The sequence below is a fragment of the Aythya marila genome, assembly GCF_965140915.1.
Source record: "Aythya marila genome assembly, chromosome: 2".
Taxonomy (NCBI): Eukaryota; Metazoa; Chordata; class Aves; order Anseriformes; family Anatidae; genus Aythya; species Aythya marila.
Genome location: NC_139043.1, coordinates 98,938,205 through 98,955,226, shown reverse-complemented (window position 1 = coordinate 98,955,226; position 17,022 = coordinate 98,938,205). Strand labels below are relative to the sequence as shown.

The 17,022-nt window shown below is 38.3% G+C and overlaps 1 protein-coding gene across 6 annotated transcripts in view; it reads left to right on the top strand.

Annotated features, from left to right (window-relative positions):
* CCDC102B (coiled-coil domain containing 102B) overlaps positions 1–16,705 on the top strand; it is a 175,017-nt gene extending 158,312 nt beyond the window's left edge. For 5 of the 6 annotated variants that reach the window (XM_082754658.1, XM_082754654.1, XM_082754656.1 and 2 more), the window contains one exon: positions 14,692–16,705. In XM_082754658.1, coding sequence (XP_082610784.1) covers positions 14,692–14,781 — 90 coding nt within the window. In that variant the 3' untranslated portion in view covers positions 14,782–16,705. The remainder of the gene's footprint in view (positions 1–14,691) is intronic. The other variant, XM_082754659.1, reaches the window with a different exon arrangement.
* The last annotated feature ends 317 nt before the right edge of the window (positions 16,706–17,022 follow it).

The window sequence follows — 17,022 nt, the reverse complement described above, 5'->3', positions numbered from 1 at the left end:
CAGCTGTGTATTTTCCATTTCTTGAAGATTCCTCAACAGATAATTTATCATGACAGTTTTTGTGTCAGTCGTTCTTTTCTTTATTCCTGAGAGCTTTAATTAAATCTTTTAGATGTACTGTACTTATCACTTCTCAGCAAATATTTCAATTATATTTTATACCCAAGTCCAGAAGAAAGACTTTCGTCTAGGTTTTAGATATGTTTAGAAATAATTAAGAAGGTTTGGAATGAAGCATTTACATGGCTTCTGTCCTGGTTTCAGTTAGAACAGAATTAATTTTCTTCCTAGTAGCTGGTGGAATGCTGTGTTTTGGCTTAGGATGAGAAGAGTGCTGATAACACCCCGATGTTTTAATTGTTGCAGAGCAGTGCTTATACCAAGCCAAGGACATCTCAGCCTTTTGCTCTGTCCTGCCAACAGGCAGGCTGGGGGTGCAGTAAGAGCTGGGAGGGGACAGACCCAGGACAGGTGACCCAAACTAGCCAAAGGGGTATTCCATAGCATCTGACGTCATGCTAAACAATATATAGGGGTGGCTAGCCGGGGGGAGGGGGCCGGACTGCTCGGGGTTAGGCTGGGCATCGGTCAGCGGGTGGTGAGCAATTGCATTGTGCATCACTTGTTTGTACATATTATTATTACTTTCCTATTGTCACCATTGTATTATTATTATTATTATTATTGTTATTATTATTTTGTTATTATTATTTTCCTGTCTTATTAAACTGTCTTTATCTCAGCTCACAGGCTTCACTTTCCATTTCTCTCCCCCGTCCCAGAGAGGGAGGGGGGAAGGTGAGCTAACGGCTGCATGGTATTTAGCTGCCGGCCGGGTTAAACCACGACAGTCTCTATCCACCCCTTATTCCATACCATTTATGTCATGCTCAGGTTACACTCTTTTCCATACATTCTAATTAGTCACCTATAGTAGTCATAGTAGTGATAACATACAGTATTATATAGTAATTAAAATAGTACAATTCAGTTCATGGGCTATTCTCACCCAGTATTAAATCTCCTTGAGGTACACACCAGACCTCTCCATTCTTTTGCATCACCCACCAAGTGTATCCAGGTCCCTGAGCGAAAACAATTCCACGAATAGGTTTGCCTTTTCCTGAGGCAGGAGTAGCCCAGACTGTTTTACCCAGCATATTTCTTACATGCACTACAGGAACTTTATCCCCATCTACAGTATGTAACAGGTTTGATTGGGCAGGTCCAGCTCGGTTGGCAGATCCCCTAGTATTGACTAACCAGGTGGCCTTTGCCAAATGCGTATCCCAATTTTTGAATGTCCCAGCGCCCATTGCTTTCAATGTAGTCTTTAACAGTCCATTGTATCGTTCAACTTTCCCGGAGGCTGGTGCATGATAGGGGATGTGATACACCCACTCAGTACCATGTTCTTTGGCCCAAGTGTCTATAAGGTTGTTTCGGAAATGAGTTCCATTGTCTGACTCTATTCTTTCTGGGGTACCATGTTGCCATAGGACTTGCTTTTCAAGGCCCAGGATAGTGTTCCGGGCGGTGGCATGAGGCACAGGATATGTTTCCAGCCATCCGGTGGTTGCTTCCACCATTGTAAGTACGTGGCGCTTGCCATTGCGAGTTTGAGGGAGTGTGATGTAATCAATCTGCCAGGCCTCTCCATATTTATATTTCAGCCATCGTCCTCCATACCAAAGAGGCTTTGACCATTTGGCTTGCTTGATTGCAGCACATGTTTCACAGTCATGAATAACCTGTGCTATAGCGTCCATGGTCAGGTCCACCCCTCGATCACGAGCCCATCTGTATGTTGCATCTCTACCTTGATGGCCTGAGGTGTCATGGGCCCATCGGGCTATAAATAATTCACCTTTATGCTGCCAATCCAGGTCCACCTGAGCTACTTCAATCTTAGCAGCCTGATCCACCTGCTGGTTGTTTTGATGTTCTTCAGTAGCCCAATTCTTGGGCACATGAGCATCTACGTGACGTACTTTCACAGCCAGGTTCTGTACCCGAGCAGCAATATCTTGCCACAGTGCAGCAGCCCAGATGGGTTTGCCCCTATGCTGCCAGTTGTTTTGCTTCCATTGCTGTAACCATCCCCACAGGGCATTTGCTACCATCCATGAATCGGTGTAGAGATAGAGAACTGGCCATTTTTCTCGTTCAGCAATGTCTAAAGCCAGCTGAATGGCTTTCACTTCTGCAAACTGTCTCGATTCACCTTCTCCCTCAGCAGCTTCTGCAACTCGTCGCGTAGGACTCCATACAGCAGCCTTCCATCTCCGATGCTTCCCCACAATACGACAGGACCCATCAGTGAACAGGGCATATTTCTTTTCATTCTCTGGTAACTGGTTGTACAGTGGGGCTTCTTCAGCATGACCCACCTCCTCCTCTGATGATATCCCAAAGTATTTGCCTTCTGGCCAGTCCATAATCACTTCCAATATTCCTGTGCGACTGGGGTTTCCTATTCGAGCCCACTGAGTAATCAGTGCAACCCACTTGCTCCATGTAGCATCAGTTGCATGATGCGTAGAAGAGACCCTTCCCTTGAACATCCAGCCTAGTACCGGCAATCGGGGTGCTAGGAGGAGCTGCGCTTCAGTACCGACCACCAGGCCTCAGATCCTCTGTATCCCCGACTCCAAAACCCCACGGGCCGACCTCGAGTTTCCCCAGGTTCTTTCTGCCAGAAGCTCCAGGTGGGGCCGTTCTCCCTGGCTGCAGTGTAGAGCACATTCTTTACATCTGGTCCTGTTCGAACTGGCCCAAGGGCTACTGCATGGACTATTTCCTGCTTGATTTGTTCAAAGGCTTGTCGTTGTTCAGGGCCCCATTCAAACTCATTCTTCTTACGGGTTACTTGGTAGAGCGGGTTTACAATCAGACTGTAATTTGGGATGTGCATTCTCCAAAACCCCACAACACCTAGGAAAGTCTGTGTTTCTTTTTTGTTAGTTGGTGGAGACATAGCTGTTATTTTGTTGATCACATCCATTGGGATTTGACGACGTCCATCTTGCCATTTTATTCCTAAAAACTGGATCTCTCGTGCAGGTCCTTTGACTTTATTTTGTTTTATGGCAAAACCGGCTTTCAGAAGGATTTGGACTATTTTCTTCCCTTTCTCAAAAACTTCCTCTGCTGTGTCACCCCACACAATAATGTCATCGATGTACTGCAGGTGTTCAGGCGCTTCCCCCTGCTCTAGTGCAGACTGGATCAGCCCATGGCAAATGGTAGGGCTGTGTTTCCACCCCTGGGGCAGCCAATTCCAAGTATATTGGACTCCCTTCCAAGTGAAGGCAAATTGTGGCCTGCACTCTGCTGCTAGAGGGATGGAGAAAAATGCATTAGCGATATCAATTGTGGCGTACCACTTGGCTGCCTTCGATTCAAGTTCATACTGAAGTTCCAGCATGTCCGGCACTGCAGCACTCAGTGGTGGCGTCACTTCGTTCAGGCCACGATAGTCCACTGTTAGTCTCCACTCGCCATTAGACTTTCGCACTAGCCATATGGGACTATTGAAAGGTGAATGAGTCTTGCTGATTACTCCTTGGCTCTCCAATTGACGAATTAGCTTATGGATGGGAATCAGGGAGTCTCGGTTAGTGCGATATTGCCGCCGGTGCACAGTTGTGGTAGCGATTGGCACTTGCTGTTCTTCGACCCTCAGCAACCCCACAACAGAGGGGTCCTCTGAGAGACCAGGCAAGGTAGATAATTGTTTAATGCCCTCTGTCTCTAAGGCAGCTATACCAAAAGCCCACCGGAACCCTTTTGGGTCCTTGCAATATCCTCTTCTAAGATAGTCTATGCCAAGGATACACGGAGCATCCGGGCCAGTCACAATGCGGTGCTTTTCCCACTCATTCCCAGTCAGACTCACTTCAGCCTCCAATACAGTCAACTGCTGAGATCCCCCTGTCACTCCACAAATACAGATGGGCTCTGGTCCTTTATAGTTCGATGGCATTATAGTACATTGTGCACCGGTGTCTACTAAAGCCTTATACTTCTGTGTGTCTGACATGCCAGGCCATCAAATCCACACAGTCCAATAAACTCGATTGTCCCTTTCCTCCCCCTGGCTGGAGGCATGGCCCCCCTAATCCTGGTCAGAATCTTCTTCGTTTCTGTGTTTGAAGGACTGTCTGCTGGAAGTTGGAGCAGCAAACTTTTCAGAGAATCCCTTTTTCTTGATTGTTTTCTTTTGCAACTCACGTACCCGTGCCTCTAGGGTCGCGGTAGATTTTCCATCCCATTTTCTCATGTCCTCTCCATGGTCTCGTAAGTAAAACCACAGGGTGGCACGGGGTGAATACCCACCATATCGTCTTCCTTGTGTGGATGAACGCCTACCCCTGATAGCTGAGACACTGCTTTGTACAGGTGCGGAGGAGAATAATCTCTCTTCAAGTTGGTGAACCTTTTCAGAAAGTTTCTCCCAAGTGTTCTCTTTTGGTCGGTGGACACTGGTTGGTTCAGGTGGGGAGGAAGATAGATTCTCTTCAAGTTGGTGAACCTTTTCAGATAGTTTCTCCACAGCTGAGACGCAGGCCTGTAAGGAAGAGGAGAGACTTTCTTCGTACTGCCAGAGTTGTTTAGCCACTTCATCCACTGTTCGTTCCTCATCCTCTTTCCAGGCCATTATTGCCAATGAGCTGGCATATGATGATGGTGCACTCCGTACAAACTTCCGCCACATGGGTCGTGTACACCTGACTTCATCTGGATCTTTGGATGTTTGTCTGAGGTCTGGATCCTCATAAATCACTTCCCGTACGGCTAATTCCCTCAGGTACTGGATTCCCTTCTCCATAGTGGTCCACTTGCCTGGTAGACATAAAAGTTCTTCCTTGAAGGGATACCTTTCCCTCACAGCTGAGAGAAGACGCCTCCAGAGGCTGTGAGATTGTGCTCCATCTGCAATTGCTTTGTCAATGCCTGCGTCTCTAGCAAGGGATCCCAGTCACTTGGCTTCCCTGCCGTCTAATTCCACACAATTGTCTCCAGTGTCCCAGCATCGGAGCAGCCAGGTTGCTCACCTATACAGCAGGCTGCTCACCTATACAGCGACCAAAATCTTTTCGCACATCTCGTAACTCACGCTCGTTTAGGCTTTGGGTAGTTACTGTTGATTTTTCGGCATCCTCATCTTCCTCCTCCTGAATCCTTGATGGCCCAGCGTCGTCATCGTCTCCGTCGTCTCTATACCTAGATTTGGCAGAAGACTCTCTGCGTTCTAAACGACCTGAATCTCTATACCATTTTTTCACCTTCTCTACAGGGGCAGCTTGCACTGCTACTGCTCGTTTCTCTCACCTTGTTACAGGGTCTGCCACAGAGGTCGGAATACCCTCTGCAGGGTCAACTTGCACTGCTACAGCTCGTTTCTCTGACCCCATTACAGGGTCTGCCACAGGGGTTGGAATACCCTCTGCAGGGTCAACTTGCACTGCTACAGCTCTTTTCTCTGACCCAGCCACAGGAGCTGGAGCGGCTGCAGGAGCTGGAGCAGCTGCAGGAACTGGAGCTGGAGCAGTTGCAGGAGCTGGGACTGGAGTAGCGGCAGGAGCTGGAACTGGAGCAGCTGCACGAGCTGGGACTGGAGCGGCTGCAGGAGCTGCGACTGGAGCGGCTGCAGGAGCTGGAACTGGAGTGGCTGCAGGAGCTGGGACTGGAGCGGCTGCAGAGTCCACCGTAGGGGTCACAGTGGCCGTTGGATCTGTCACAGGGCTTGGAGTGGCCGCAGGGTCTGTCACTAAGTTGATAGCAGTATCAGTGGCAGCTCGATAGGCATGAGCCAGGCCCCAGCATGTTACAATGATTTGTGTTACTTTGGAACTGCCAGAATCATGACACCTTTTTTTTCAAGCATTCTGCCAGTTTTTGAGGATTTTGCAGTTGTTCAGGGGTGAATTTCCAAAACACTGGGGGTGCCAACTGCTCTAGATGCCTGCCCATATCCTCCCATACTCCCTGCCACCCACAACTATACTGCCTCCGGGCAAATCTCCGGATGAGCTTCCTAAGTAGTTGTTTAACTTTAAGCAGAATCTGAAGTGCATTCAGGAGGCAGAACGACAGGACTATGCTGGTCTGAGTATCCCAAGGATATTCAATATCTTGGAGAGCTATTGTAACAAGCTTGGAGGATAAGAGGGCGGTGAAGGAGGAAGGGAAAGTAATCAAGTAAGAAAAAATATCTTCCCCTTTCCCCTCCACAGATTGACTCCCTAATGGAAAAAAAACAATAGGTATAATTGCTAATAGTTTCCAAGATACAGTTTCCAAAATACAGAGTCGACGATGTTACTGAGTACAAATACCAAGTTAGAGTCATGACCAGATATCTCATCATCTCATAAGCCATTGCTACAACACTCAGTACCATAATGATCTGAAACCAGGGCCCAGAGAGGATAAACAACATGACAGAGAGCAAATACGGAAAATAATGTACTATAATACTCAATTTGGAAAACAGGCGCAGCAGAGTTGAGATTAAAGCAATCAGCATTATGACAAGTGACTATTAAGCAGGTCTAATACTTACACCAATTTTAGTTTAACACACTCTGGTCAGATCTGCCATTATCTCAACCTTTCGAGCCCCATGTTGGGCGCCAAAAAGACTGTCGTGGTTTAACCCGGCCGGCAGCTAAATACCATGCAGCCGTTAGCTCACCTTCCCCCCTCCCTCTCTGGGACGGGGGAGAGAAATGGAAAGTGAAGCCTGTGAGCTGAGATAAAGACAGTTTAATAAGACAGGAAAATAATAATAACAAAATAATAATAACAATAATAATAATAATAATAATACAATGGTGACAATAGGAAAGTAATAATAATATGTACAAACAAGTGATGCACAATGCAATTGCTCACCACCCGCTGACCGATGCCCAGCCTAACCCCGAGCAGTCCGGCCCCCTCCCCCCGGCTAGCCACCCCTATATATTGTTTAGCATGACGTCAGATGCTATGGAATACCCCTTTGGCTAGTTTGGGTCACCTGTCCTGGGTCTGTCCCCTCCCAGCTCAGGTATAAATACCTGAGGTGTAGCAGACAGAGAGATTTGGCCAACCTCGTTTTAGTGGTTTGCGGGGACAGGACAAGGAGTAATGGTCACAAGATAGAGCATAGGAAGTTCTGCACCAACATGCGAAAGAACTTCTTCATGGTGAGGGTGACGGAGTACTGGAACAGGCTGTCCAGGGAAGTTGTGGAGTCTCCTTCTCTGGAGATATTTAAGGCCCATCTGGACTTTTCCACTTCTTTTCACTTTTTCACTTTTTCACTTCTTTTCCCTGCTGTTCACATGCTTAAGATAATTTTACTGGTCCTGAAAGCACTTGTACTATTTTATCAGACATAGTGGGTCCTAAGATAATGAAATGTTCAGTATCACAGATTACCATCAACATTTGTTCCTTTTCACTTCAGTTCCCACATGATTTCAGTGGCCAAAATTTGACAAAGCATGGAGCTAAAGATTTGTGCTTTGTGATATTTGAAAGTTGAGGTTCAAACTTCCCAGTAGATAATTTTCTAGTTACATGCAGTCTTTAACAGTGAGATAGCAGTTTCCATCATGCCAGGATTTGAAGCTCGGAGGAGTGAAAGTAAGCAGAATAAGTAATTGTAATGTGCAAGTTTATATTCTATCTCCCAACCTTGCAAGTTTAAGAATAAATGCTTTCACTCTTGCAAATCTTGTAATCACAGTACTGCAATGATGCACGGTATCTGTTTATACTGAGACCAGTTCAAGAGATACAAGACTTTAATACTGTCAAAGATTAACAGTCTGTTTTGGGCAATGGTCCATGGCAGAACATGTTGTATGGCAGAATTCTCTAGTGCTTCCCATAACTCTCATATAATTTTCATTCAATTAATAGAAATCAATTTCAAAAAGTAACATCTATGGGAGGCATAATATTGAATGATATTGCATTGTAAGCATGTTTTCTCAGGAATTAAATAGTGTAATTTGATAAATGTAAGTTTCTTTTCCCCTATGTTGAAAAGAACTTCATTTTCTGTTTAAACATTAATGTAATGTTTTCAATGAGAAAACAAAAGTACATAAAAAACCACTTGACATTATTCCTAAGATACTCTACAGTAGAAACAAATTTTGAGATAAATTTTGACAGAGAATAGAAAATGGATAAGGGAAAAATAATAATAATAATATCTGCTACTTAGTTGACTACTTTTCATACCTGGAAGAAGTAAGAGCATAGTAATGAAGATGCATGTTGAACAACTGTTAAAAGTTAAGAATTTTGAAAGGGTAAATGGAAATAAATTGAAGCTGGCAAGCATATAGTTACTGGGAAGGAAAATGATCATGGTTTTTATTGGCTGTAAGATTATGCAGGTGAAAATACTACTACTGGAGAAAGTGAATTACTGTATAAAAGAGAAATAAGAAAAGAGCTTGTACCAAGTGTACTTTCTTATCTTTTTTTCTGCTATTAAGGAAAAAAAAAATACTTTCATGCCAATCACACTTCATAGAAGAAAATTGAGTGTATGTATTACTGATACTATCTTTTAAGGCTAGAAAAACTTCCAGTGACCAGAAATAAGAAGCCATTTCATTACAAAATATTAGAGCACATTACACAAATTAGTCTTACGTCTCATATCTACTTACAGCATCTGCTTTTCCTAGATAGGCTTTAGATTGTTTTCTTTATCAATAAATATTTCAGTAAATATTTCATAAATAATGAAAAACATAGGAAAAAAAAATCATTTTAAAGAATGTTGTGAAAAATGTTCTTACTTCTACATTCTTTCACTGTAAAAGCAGACAATATGTACAGTTTTGTTCATTCTGGTAGATTCAGAATATTCTAAAAACCAAAGTCAAAAAAGCCAAACGATTACTGTCATTTCTCTAAAAACTGAAATTATTTCCTGTGTTCTTTTTGAGGTGGAGATTGGATGGATCTTTTCTTCTATTATATAGTTGAAGCATTTTCTTCAGAAAGGCAATTATTTTCTGCAGACATGTCAGAAGCTGGCATGATCAGACTAAAATATAAAGTTGGAGAAAGAAGCTATTATGTAAAGTCAATTGAGCAGAAATATGAGATTAACTGAGAATTAAGCAAAAACAGTTTAAGCAAAACCAGATATTTTGTAAGGTCATCTTAATTCTTATTATGTGCCAAGATAGTAAAATTATTTTGTTATAATTTTAAATGATCCTTTTGGAAAACCTCATTGGTAACAAAACCTGAATTTATGAATACGTGTTCGAAGGAGTCCTTCTCTGTTATATGTCCACTGCATAATGCTGCATCCTCTGCCTTTCTAAAAGGGCTGTCTGGATGACTTGAACTACTTAATATACCTTTTTTTATGTTCCACCATAGATAAAATATTAAAAGTAATTGTTTAGGAAGTTTTTGTAGTAGCCATTGTAATGCACAAGACATAGAAATGAAATTCATTCTCAAAAGAATTTTGAAAGTTAAAAGGAGATATATTTATAGGGCAAAATAAACATGGCCAAAAATAAATAAATAAATATATAAATAAAAATCCAATTTGTACCTTATGTACATTCCATGGAAGAAAAAAATAAATAAACAAAATTGAATGCGAAATACAAAAGTATGTCATTTAGGGTTTTGTGACTCTCAGAGGAAGCTAAATATATGAAGAAACTATTGTAGCTTGAAAGCCCATGTAGTATTTTTTTGAGATTGGATCAGCACATTAGAAGAGTTTACCCAGGGTTTAAGCAATTTCTGTCTGTTAAAGGTATGAAACCTAACTCAATATCCATATGTTATATCCATCATTTGTAACATCCCCATAATCCCATAATACTAAGTAACAAATACATTTTAATTAAATCAGAAATTGAAATGTTACTATAATTTGGGCAGGAATATTACTTTTTTAGAATTTTTTTTTTAGAATACTTTTTTTTAGAATATTACTTTTTTTTTTTTTTTTTTAGACATCAATAAATGTGTAAAACTGAAGTACAGTTTATAAAAATGAAGATACATACTACTAAAGTTTGTAATGATTTTCTTTCATCCTCATCTGTTTTCATATCACAGATCCCATCTTTTTCCATCCACTCTTGTAAATAAACACTGCATGTTTTTTCTGTAGTACTGAACAATGCCACTGTCATAGGTGAAACAGTAAAGGCCAGAACCTAGTGTATCTGGATACTGAGTTTTATTAATTCCTAAGTGAACCTTCACGCTTTATCTTTTAAAATTAAATATTTAGTCTATTGGTTGTTTGATCTAATCCATTTTTTGATGTAAACATTTCTGATGCAAACATTTAACAACTTTTTTTTTTTAAATTTTCTCCTTAATTTCATTTTCTATAACAAACTCATGAAATAATATACGAATGTTTCAGGAAGACAAACAGAAAAGGTAATTAACAGTATTCCTTTGGGAAGAGAATATTTTTATTTATTTATGTATTTGTTTGTTTGTTTGTTTGTTTGTTTTAGGATTTCTGAAATCACATAGTATATGTGGTAGGATTTAGATAGGGTGGGAATGTTCCTCTACAAGGCATACAAAATCTGTAGATACCAAAGAGAGAGACAATTTATCTCAAATGTTTTAAATATTATTTATGAAAATTCTTAGAATCCTTAATCATATCCATAATTTTGAATATAAATATCCATGAAGGAGATCTTTCAGACATCGTGTTTTTTCTCTTTTCACTTCACATACATGTTGACATTTATCAGTTTATTTTTCTTGTTTTATTTTCTTTATCACTGCTAGTGATAAAGTTTATTTTCTTTATTTAGTTTATTTTCTTTATCACTAGTTCGTTACTATTATGCCTCTAGTCCATACTCTTGAGATATATCCACATTATCCTTGGGCAGTGTTCATTGATTAAAGCAGACAACAACCTTGTAGTGCTTCACTGTGGCATTGTTACAGCAAACTGTGTGAACACTTAATTAGTAATAATTTTAGTATATTGTGTAGCTACCTTAAAATAATTTTATATAGGTCCCTCATTTAATTAGGTTTTGGAATAAATCCTTCCTTATATTAATACTTATTATACAGTTGCATTAAACTTAATTTTAAGCAGCAATGAAGAATTTTAAAATATTCTGTAGAAAAAATATACACATAAACTCTATTAATTGGGCACTAAATTAGTGATGCTAAACAGCAAAAACAGGGAAATGCACAGTGAAGCAGGAAATGTACCTTATGTTATTGTGAGCACAATGGGGACACCATCTTAATGGCTTTCTTAATGTTCCTGTTGTACGAGATATTGGTGGACATATGGTATGCTGCCTGTTTATATGCCATAATTTTGTTAGCTGATTTGCTAGCACTTCATATTTTTCTTCTGCTAGGAAAAGGATATATATATATTTTTTTTTTTGTTGTCCTTTTTGTTTTGCTTAATTGGAGCTCAAAAGACAAGTATTTTATTTTGGCTTCCCCTCATGAGCAATTGCATATTTCTCTTATTATTAGGCCATTGCCCAATAATTCCTATTGGGCAATAACCTGGAACATAGTTTTGTAGTCCTTCCTTGTACAAATAGCTTTTGTCTCTCTCTCCACTGACCTAACAAACTGCTAATGCAGCTGACAGTGCTTTGCACAAACAGGGTGGGCACATGTGCAGTCGACTGCTTCCTTGCATACACGAAGGAGCCCCAAAACACTGGAGGTGGAAACAGATTGTTTCCTGTTTCCTGTTTCACCTGGTTCCCTAGTGCCCTTTACACCAACCATGTGGCTGAGGGACACAACTGAACAACTTCTTGTCCCACCACTTCCAGGATGCCAGGAAAGATTTCCTTAATTTTTTATATCAAATGTTTATTCCATTTTTTAATGTGGCCTGCCTTCTCATTTGTTTGTTTGTGCTTTTTTTTTTTTGTTGTTGTTGTTGTTTTGTTAGTTGGATTTATCCAGGTCTATAGCAAAACACGTGCAAGATCAATTCCCTTGCTTGGTTTAAACATAAAGAGTTGTTAAAAACAGCTTAGTGGGATAGAAGAGACAAGATTCAAAATATTTACAGAATAATAATAATAATAATAATAATAATAATAATAATAATTATTATTATTATTATTATTATTATTATTATTGATAATTTATATTATAAATATTAATTTATAATATGTTATTTATATTAATAATATTATAATATTATAATAATATTATTTATATTATTAATAATTTAATAATAATAATAATAATAATAGGCTCTTTTTACTCATACTGATGCTTATATATCAGTATACAATTCCCTTATACAGAGCATTGATGTCAGAAGTTCTTAGCAGGAGATGTTTGAGGATTGTTGCAAACTGGTATGGAAATGATAGGCTATTCTTGTATATTAGCTTGTCAACATACGCTCTTGAGTATTGTGTTTCACTACAGACTGTGACTAGTCTTTTAAAGATTTTAGTGATATGCTAGTCTATATGCTAGTGAATTCTGGCAAGCATGTATTCTTTTGTACAAATAATTTAAAAATACCATTGCATGTGTTTATTGTCGTTCTTTACTGTAACTGTATTAATTTTATTAGGAAACAGAAGTCACAATGAAACTCTCTTACTGCTTTATAGACAGTAGACTAACAATACATCTAGAAGCACCAGACTATTTCTAACTTAAGTAAGAAATAAATATTACTTTTTTTTTTTTTTTTTTGAAAATGTACTATGTGTATTCCTAGAGGAACAAGATGCAATTTAAGCCACAACCATTAGCTAAGGTTAATATATTTTAAATATTATTAGTTTCCTTAAATTGAATGTAAAACTCTTTCAGATGCTATTTTTAGGGATTTTAACATATATTAATATTTTTAGATTAGCAAAATGAATAGAAAAGGATGGAACAATAAATGACATTTCAGTAATATAGTCACGGAAGTATTTTTAATGACAAGGGTTACTAAAAAGGAGTTACCTAGAATTTTTAATAAGGCAAAGTTAAGTTTGGAAATCATGAAATTTTAATTATTAAATTTTAATTTTAGTCACTAATTAGAAGGGAAAAAAAAAAAAAAAAGGAGAAATTTAAAAATTACAGTTAATTTTCTGATCAGCCTAGTCTTGTGTATCCAATGGGGTGAAGAATTTGACAGCTTGTTGACTCTCACTGATGTAGGGCTTGGCAATTTGTCTGTATCTGTATGATTAGTGGAAATCACAGAATCACAGAATTGAAGGGGTTGGAAGGGACCCCGAAAGATCTGTTCCTCAGCAGACAGTATCATCATGCGGTCTTTGATGTTGTAAATAATCTCATTGCCATGCTGGCTTTAAGTTTTTTTTACTTTTTTAACCCAGAGTGATTTTGATATTATATACTTTTTTTTTTCCTTTCCTTTTTTTTTTTTTTTTTTTTTTTCCCCAAGAAAATAACGAGATAACTTATTTTCTAAGCAAAAGACATACATATTAAATACGTATGCACAGTAGCATGACTGACCCATTCACACTGCCAGGAATTGGGTTACAGCTACAAAGAAGTAATTGATATCTGCAATATTCTACAGTTTGCTGAAAACTTCCAGGTTCCTTGGCATATTTAGTCATTGTTCCCAAAACTCTTAGGTTCCCAGATTCAAAACTAATCACCTGGGTTTGCCAATTTCCCTTTCTGAAAACATGTTCAAGTTACATAAAGAAGAAAAAAAAAATTGAAATTGCATTGCGGTTTGTGATAGGATTTCAATGCAATTACAGACATCATATGGACAGAATTTGAAGTATATGCCTGTAAGTTTAAAACAAAGGAAATTTTCAATTAATTATAGATAAGATAAAAACTAGTAATAAACACAAGTAATAAACAGTTTAGGTCTGCTAGGATTTACCTATTCTAAAGTAGTCATCTTGGATCAGTTTGTAGTGTATCTACTTTGTGCACTGCTTGAGCACATAAATCTATGTTCTATGCACAGCTGTTGAGTATCGGTTCACTGTGCTCTAAATGCTGAAGAGCATAGCAGCTTGTTTCTGGTGCATAGCCTGAGTGGATGTTCCTGTTCTGATGCACATTGTTATTGAGAATGGGATTTATCAAAACAAGATTTGCAAAAACTAATATATATTTCAGCATGGCTATCTTTTAACAGTGTTCTTTATAATGACTATGTTTTTGTAAATAATCTCTCCCTACTGCTATTTGTTTAATAGAAGGCTTTTATGATGGACTTTGTGTTTTTCACTGTTCTGCACATTTGATTCTTCCAATAAAAAGAAAAAAAAAAAAAAGACTCAGGAATTAGATGTGACTGTTTTAAACGTATCTTTAATAACAATGGCACTGCAGTTCAGAACTGTCAATCAATAAATAATGACTCCTAGTCATCAGAAGCAAAGCAAGCAAGTGCAGCCTGCTTCACAGTGAAAGACAATTCTAAGTAATTGCTCTGAAACCTGTGCTTTTTCTTCTTTATTAAAGAATCTGTTGAAAAAGTACCCAGTGTATAGGATAAAGTTAACAATAGACAGAAAGATTCTGTATCATCTAAATTCTACTGGTCTTCTACTGAAACTTTTTCTTAGAAGAAATTTGATCTGCAGTTGTTTTAAATTTAAACTGGCTTTTCCACTTAGTCACAATTTATTTTATTTTTATTTTTTAACAATTTCATTTCAGGTTAAAGAGAGAGAAGAAAATGAGCTTAAGATCTGGGACCAAACAAAGTTCTTCGTATGTTGTTGGAGACTTCACCAAGACAGTGAGTGAAGATGCAAGAGACTATCAAACAGACCTTCGTCAGCAAGGCTAACATTAAAGAAAAGGGACAAAGGACTTAAAGCCTTCAAAAAGACACATAAATAAACTAAAATAAATAAGCTGAAGAAGTACATACAAGACATATATAGAAACAACACGCATTATTTCTGTGCATTTCATATTTCCACTAAGGACCAAGAAAAAGTGTCAGTGTATACCAACACAGAAATTTTGGCAGTTCATTCTTCCTTCCCCATTATCTAAATTGCTATCTTCTAAAGCAAAAGGTGTACTTGAATTAATCTGATCCACAGCTTAGCTTTGGGAAAAAGTAATTTAGAATGTACATGGCTAAGGAAAGAGGTTCACATCTGGTCCTGTGAAGACTGAGTCTGAAATGGAAGTCAATGTTTTTTTTCCTTGCTTGTCTCTTGTGGTTGTTGTTGTTTGTTTGTTTTATACAGCAGCAGGCAAACAACTCTGTTTCTCAGTCAATTTCCCTAATTCTATCAGGGTGGCATGAAGAATACACCTTTCATTCATTTAAAATATACATATATAAATATATTTAAAGAGGAAAAGTTATTTTATTTTAAATATCTGAATATTATCACTTATACATTTACATTTAAATGTATCCATTTTCTTTATGTTTCTTCGTGTTTTCTTTGCATTTCACAAAAGAATACATAGAAATAATGCATCTCAAGTTAATCTTAATGTATACATCATATTTTTATTTACATTTGAATTTATTGTCCATGTAAAAACTGTAAGTGTCACATAGGAAATAGCATGAATATATTAAGCACCAGAAATGTTCAGCCATCAAGTCGGACACGTGAGTATATACAGGTTCTGTTTCACAGAGATAATGTGAACTTGCTCTATTTACTCTGCAATATGTTTCTCTCATACATTATATCCATATAATTGAAAAACTTGTATTTTTGAGAGTTCTATTTCATAGTTAAATCTAACAGCATTTCTTCTCCCACTAATACTCCTTCTAGGCCTTCTTCAGCAACTGTAATCTCTTAGTTTGTCATGGAATTTACATACTACCATAGAAAAATAAACATTTATTTCTATAATTGGTAAATAAGCCATGAAAGTCTTTATGAAGACAGTGTGTCTACAGTTAAAATTTGCTTAGATTTAAGTGGAGGTTGGTCATGTTTTGAATGGAAAATACTAAATATTATTAATTACATAAGAATCACCTTTTTTTTTTTTGAGTAGGAATTACCCAAGCTGCTGGAGTTGGAGGCTGGGATCATCCAGCAGACTTTAACTGTTCTTAAGGCCCTCCCTGAGCACCTGCATTTGGCCGCTGCTGGAGACAGGATGTTAAAACAGAAAGTTTGACTCCCACTTTAGGTTCCTAATCTTCTTTCATGTTTGCAAATGGTGACCTAATCCCAGCAGTTGTCTCTTAGGTTATGCTAGGAGTGCATGATGAAGAAATGCTCTCTTTCTCTGCTCTCTGGTAGCTGACACACAAGCTTTCTTTTTTCTTCTCTTCTCTTCTCTTCTCTTCTCTTCTCTTCTCTTCTCTTCTCTTCTCTTCTCTTCTCTTCTCTTCTCTTCTCTTCTCTTCTCTTCTCTTCTCTTCTCTTCTCTTCTCTTCTCTTCTCTTCTCTTCTCTTCTCTCTTCTCTTCTCTTCTCTTCTCTTCTCTTCTCTTCTCTTCTCTTCTCTTCTCTCACTGATTTCAAGGGATGTTCTCCATATGTTCAACAAATACTAGTATGCTGCAGTGAAGATGTGATCCAGATACTTGCTTTAATCATGAATAGATTTTCCAGGCAATGCCATTTCAGAAGGTAATTGATCATAATAAGAAAAGGGCAATGAATGACTGCTTATGCTGAGATTGGAAAAAATAATTATTGATTATTAACATTTGAAATGAAGAAAATGTACATAAGAAAAGGAAAAATAAAATTATGCTATTTATATTTTAGGCTTTGAGAGTTTTTTCTGAGTAAGAGAAGCTCACTTCAGAAGCTCTTTGCTCTTCATAAAGAAAATAGCAATGATGGCACTGGATGATATCAGATCTGAAATATGTAAAATGGGGTTGGTCAATGTTCAGGAAAATTGGATTCAAATTGTAAATTTACAGTCAAGGGCTACTAAGAAGGATATAAGAATGAAGAACCTTTCAACTGATTTCAGGGTGCTGATTAATGCTCTCCAGAACATGAACAGGCAGTGTGACCACGTGGCCAAGAAGGCCAACGGCATC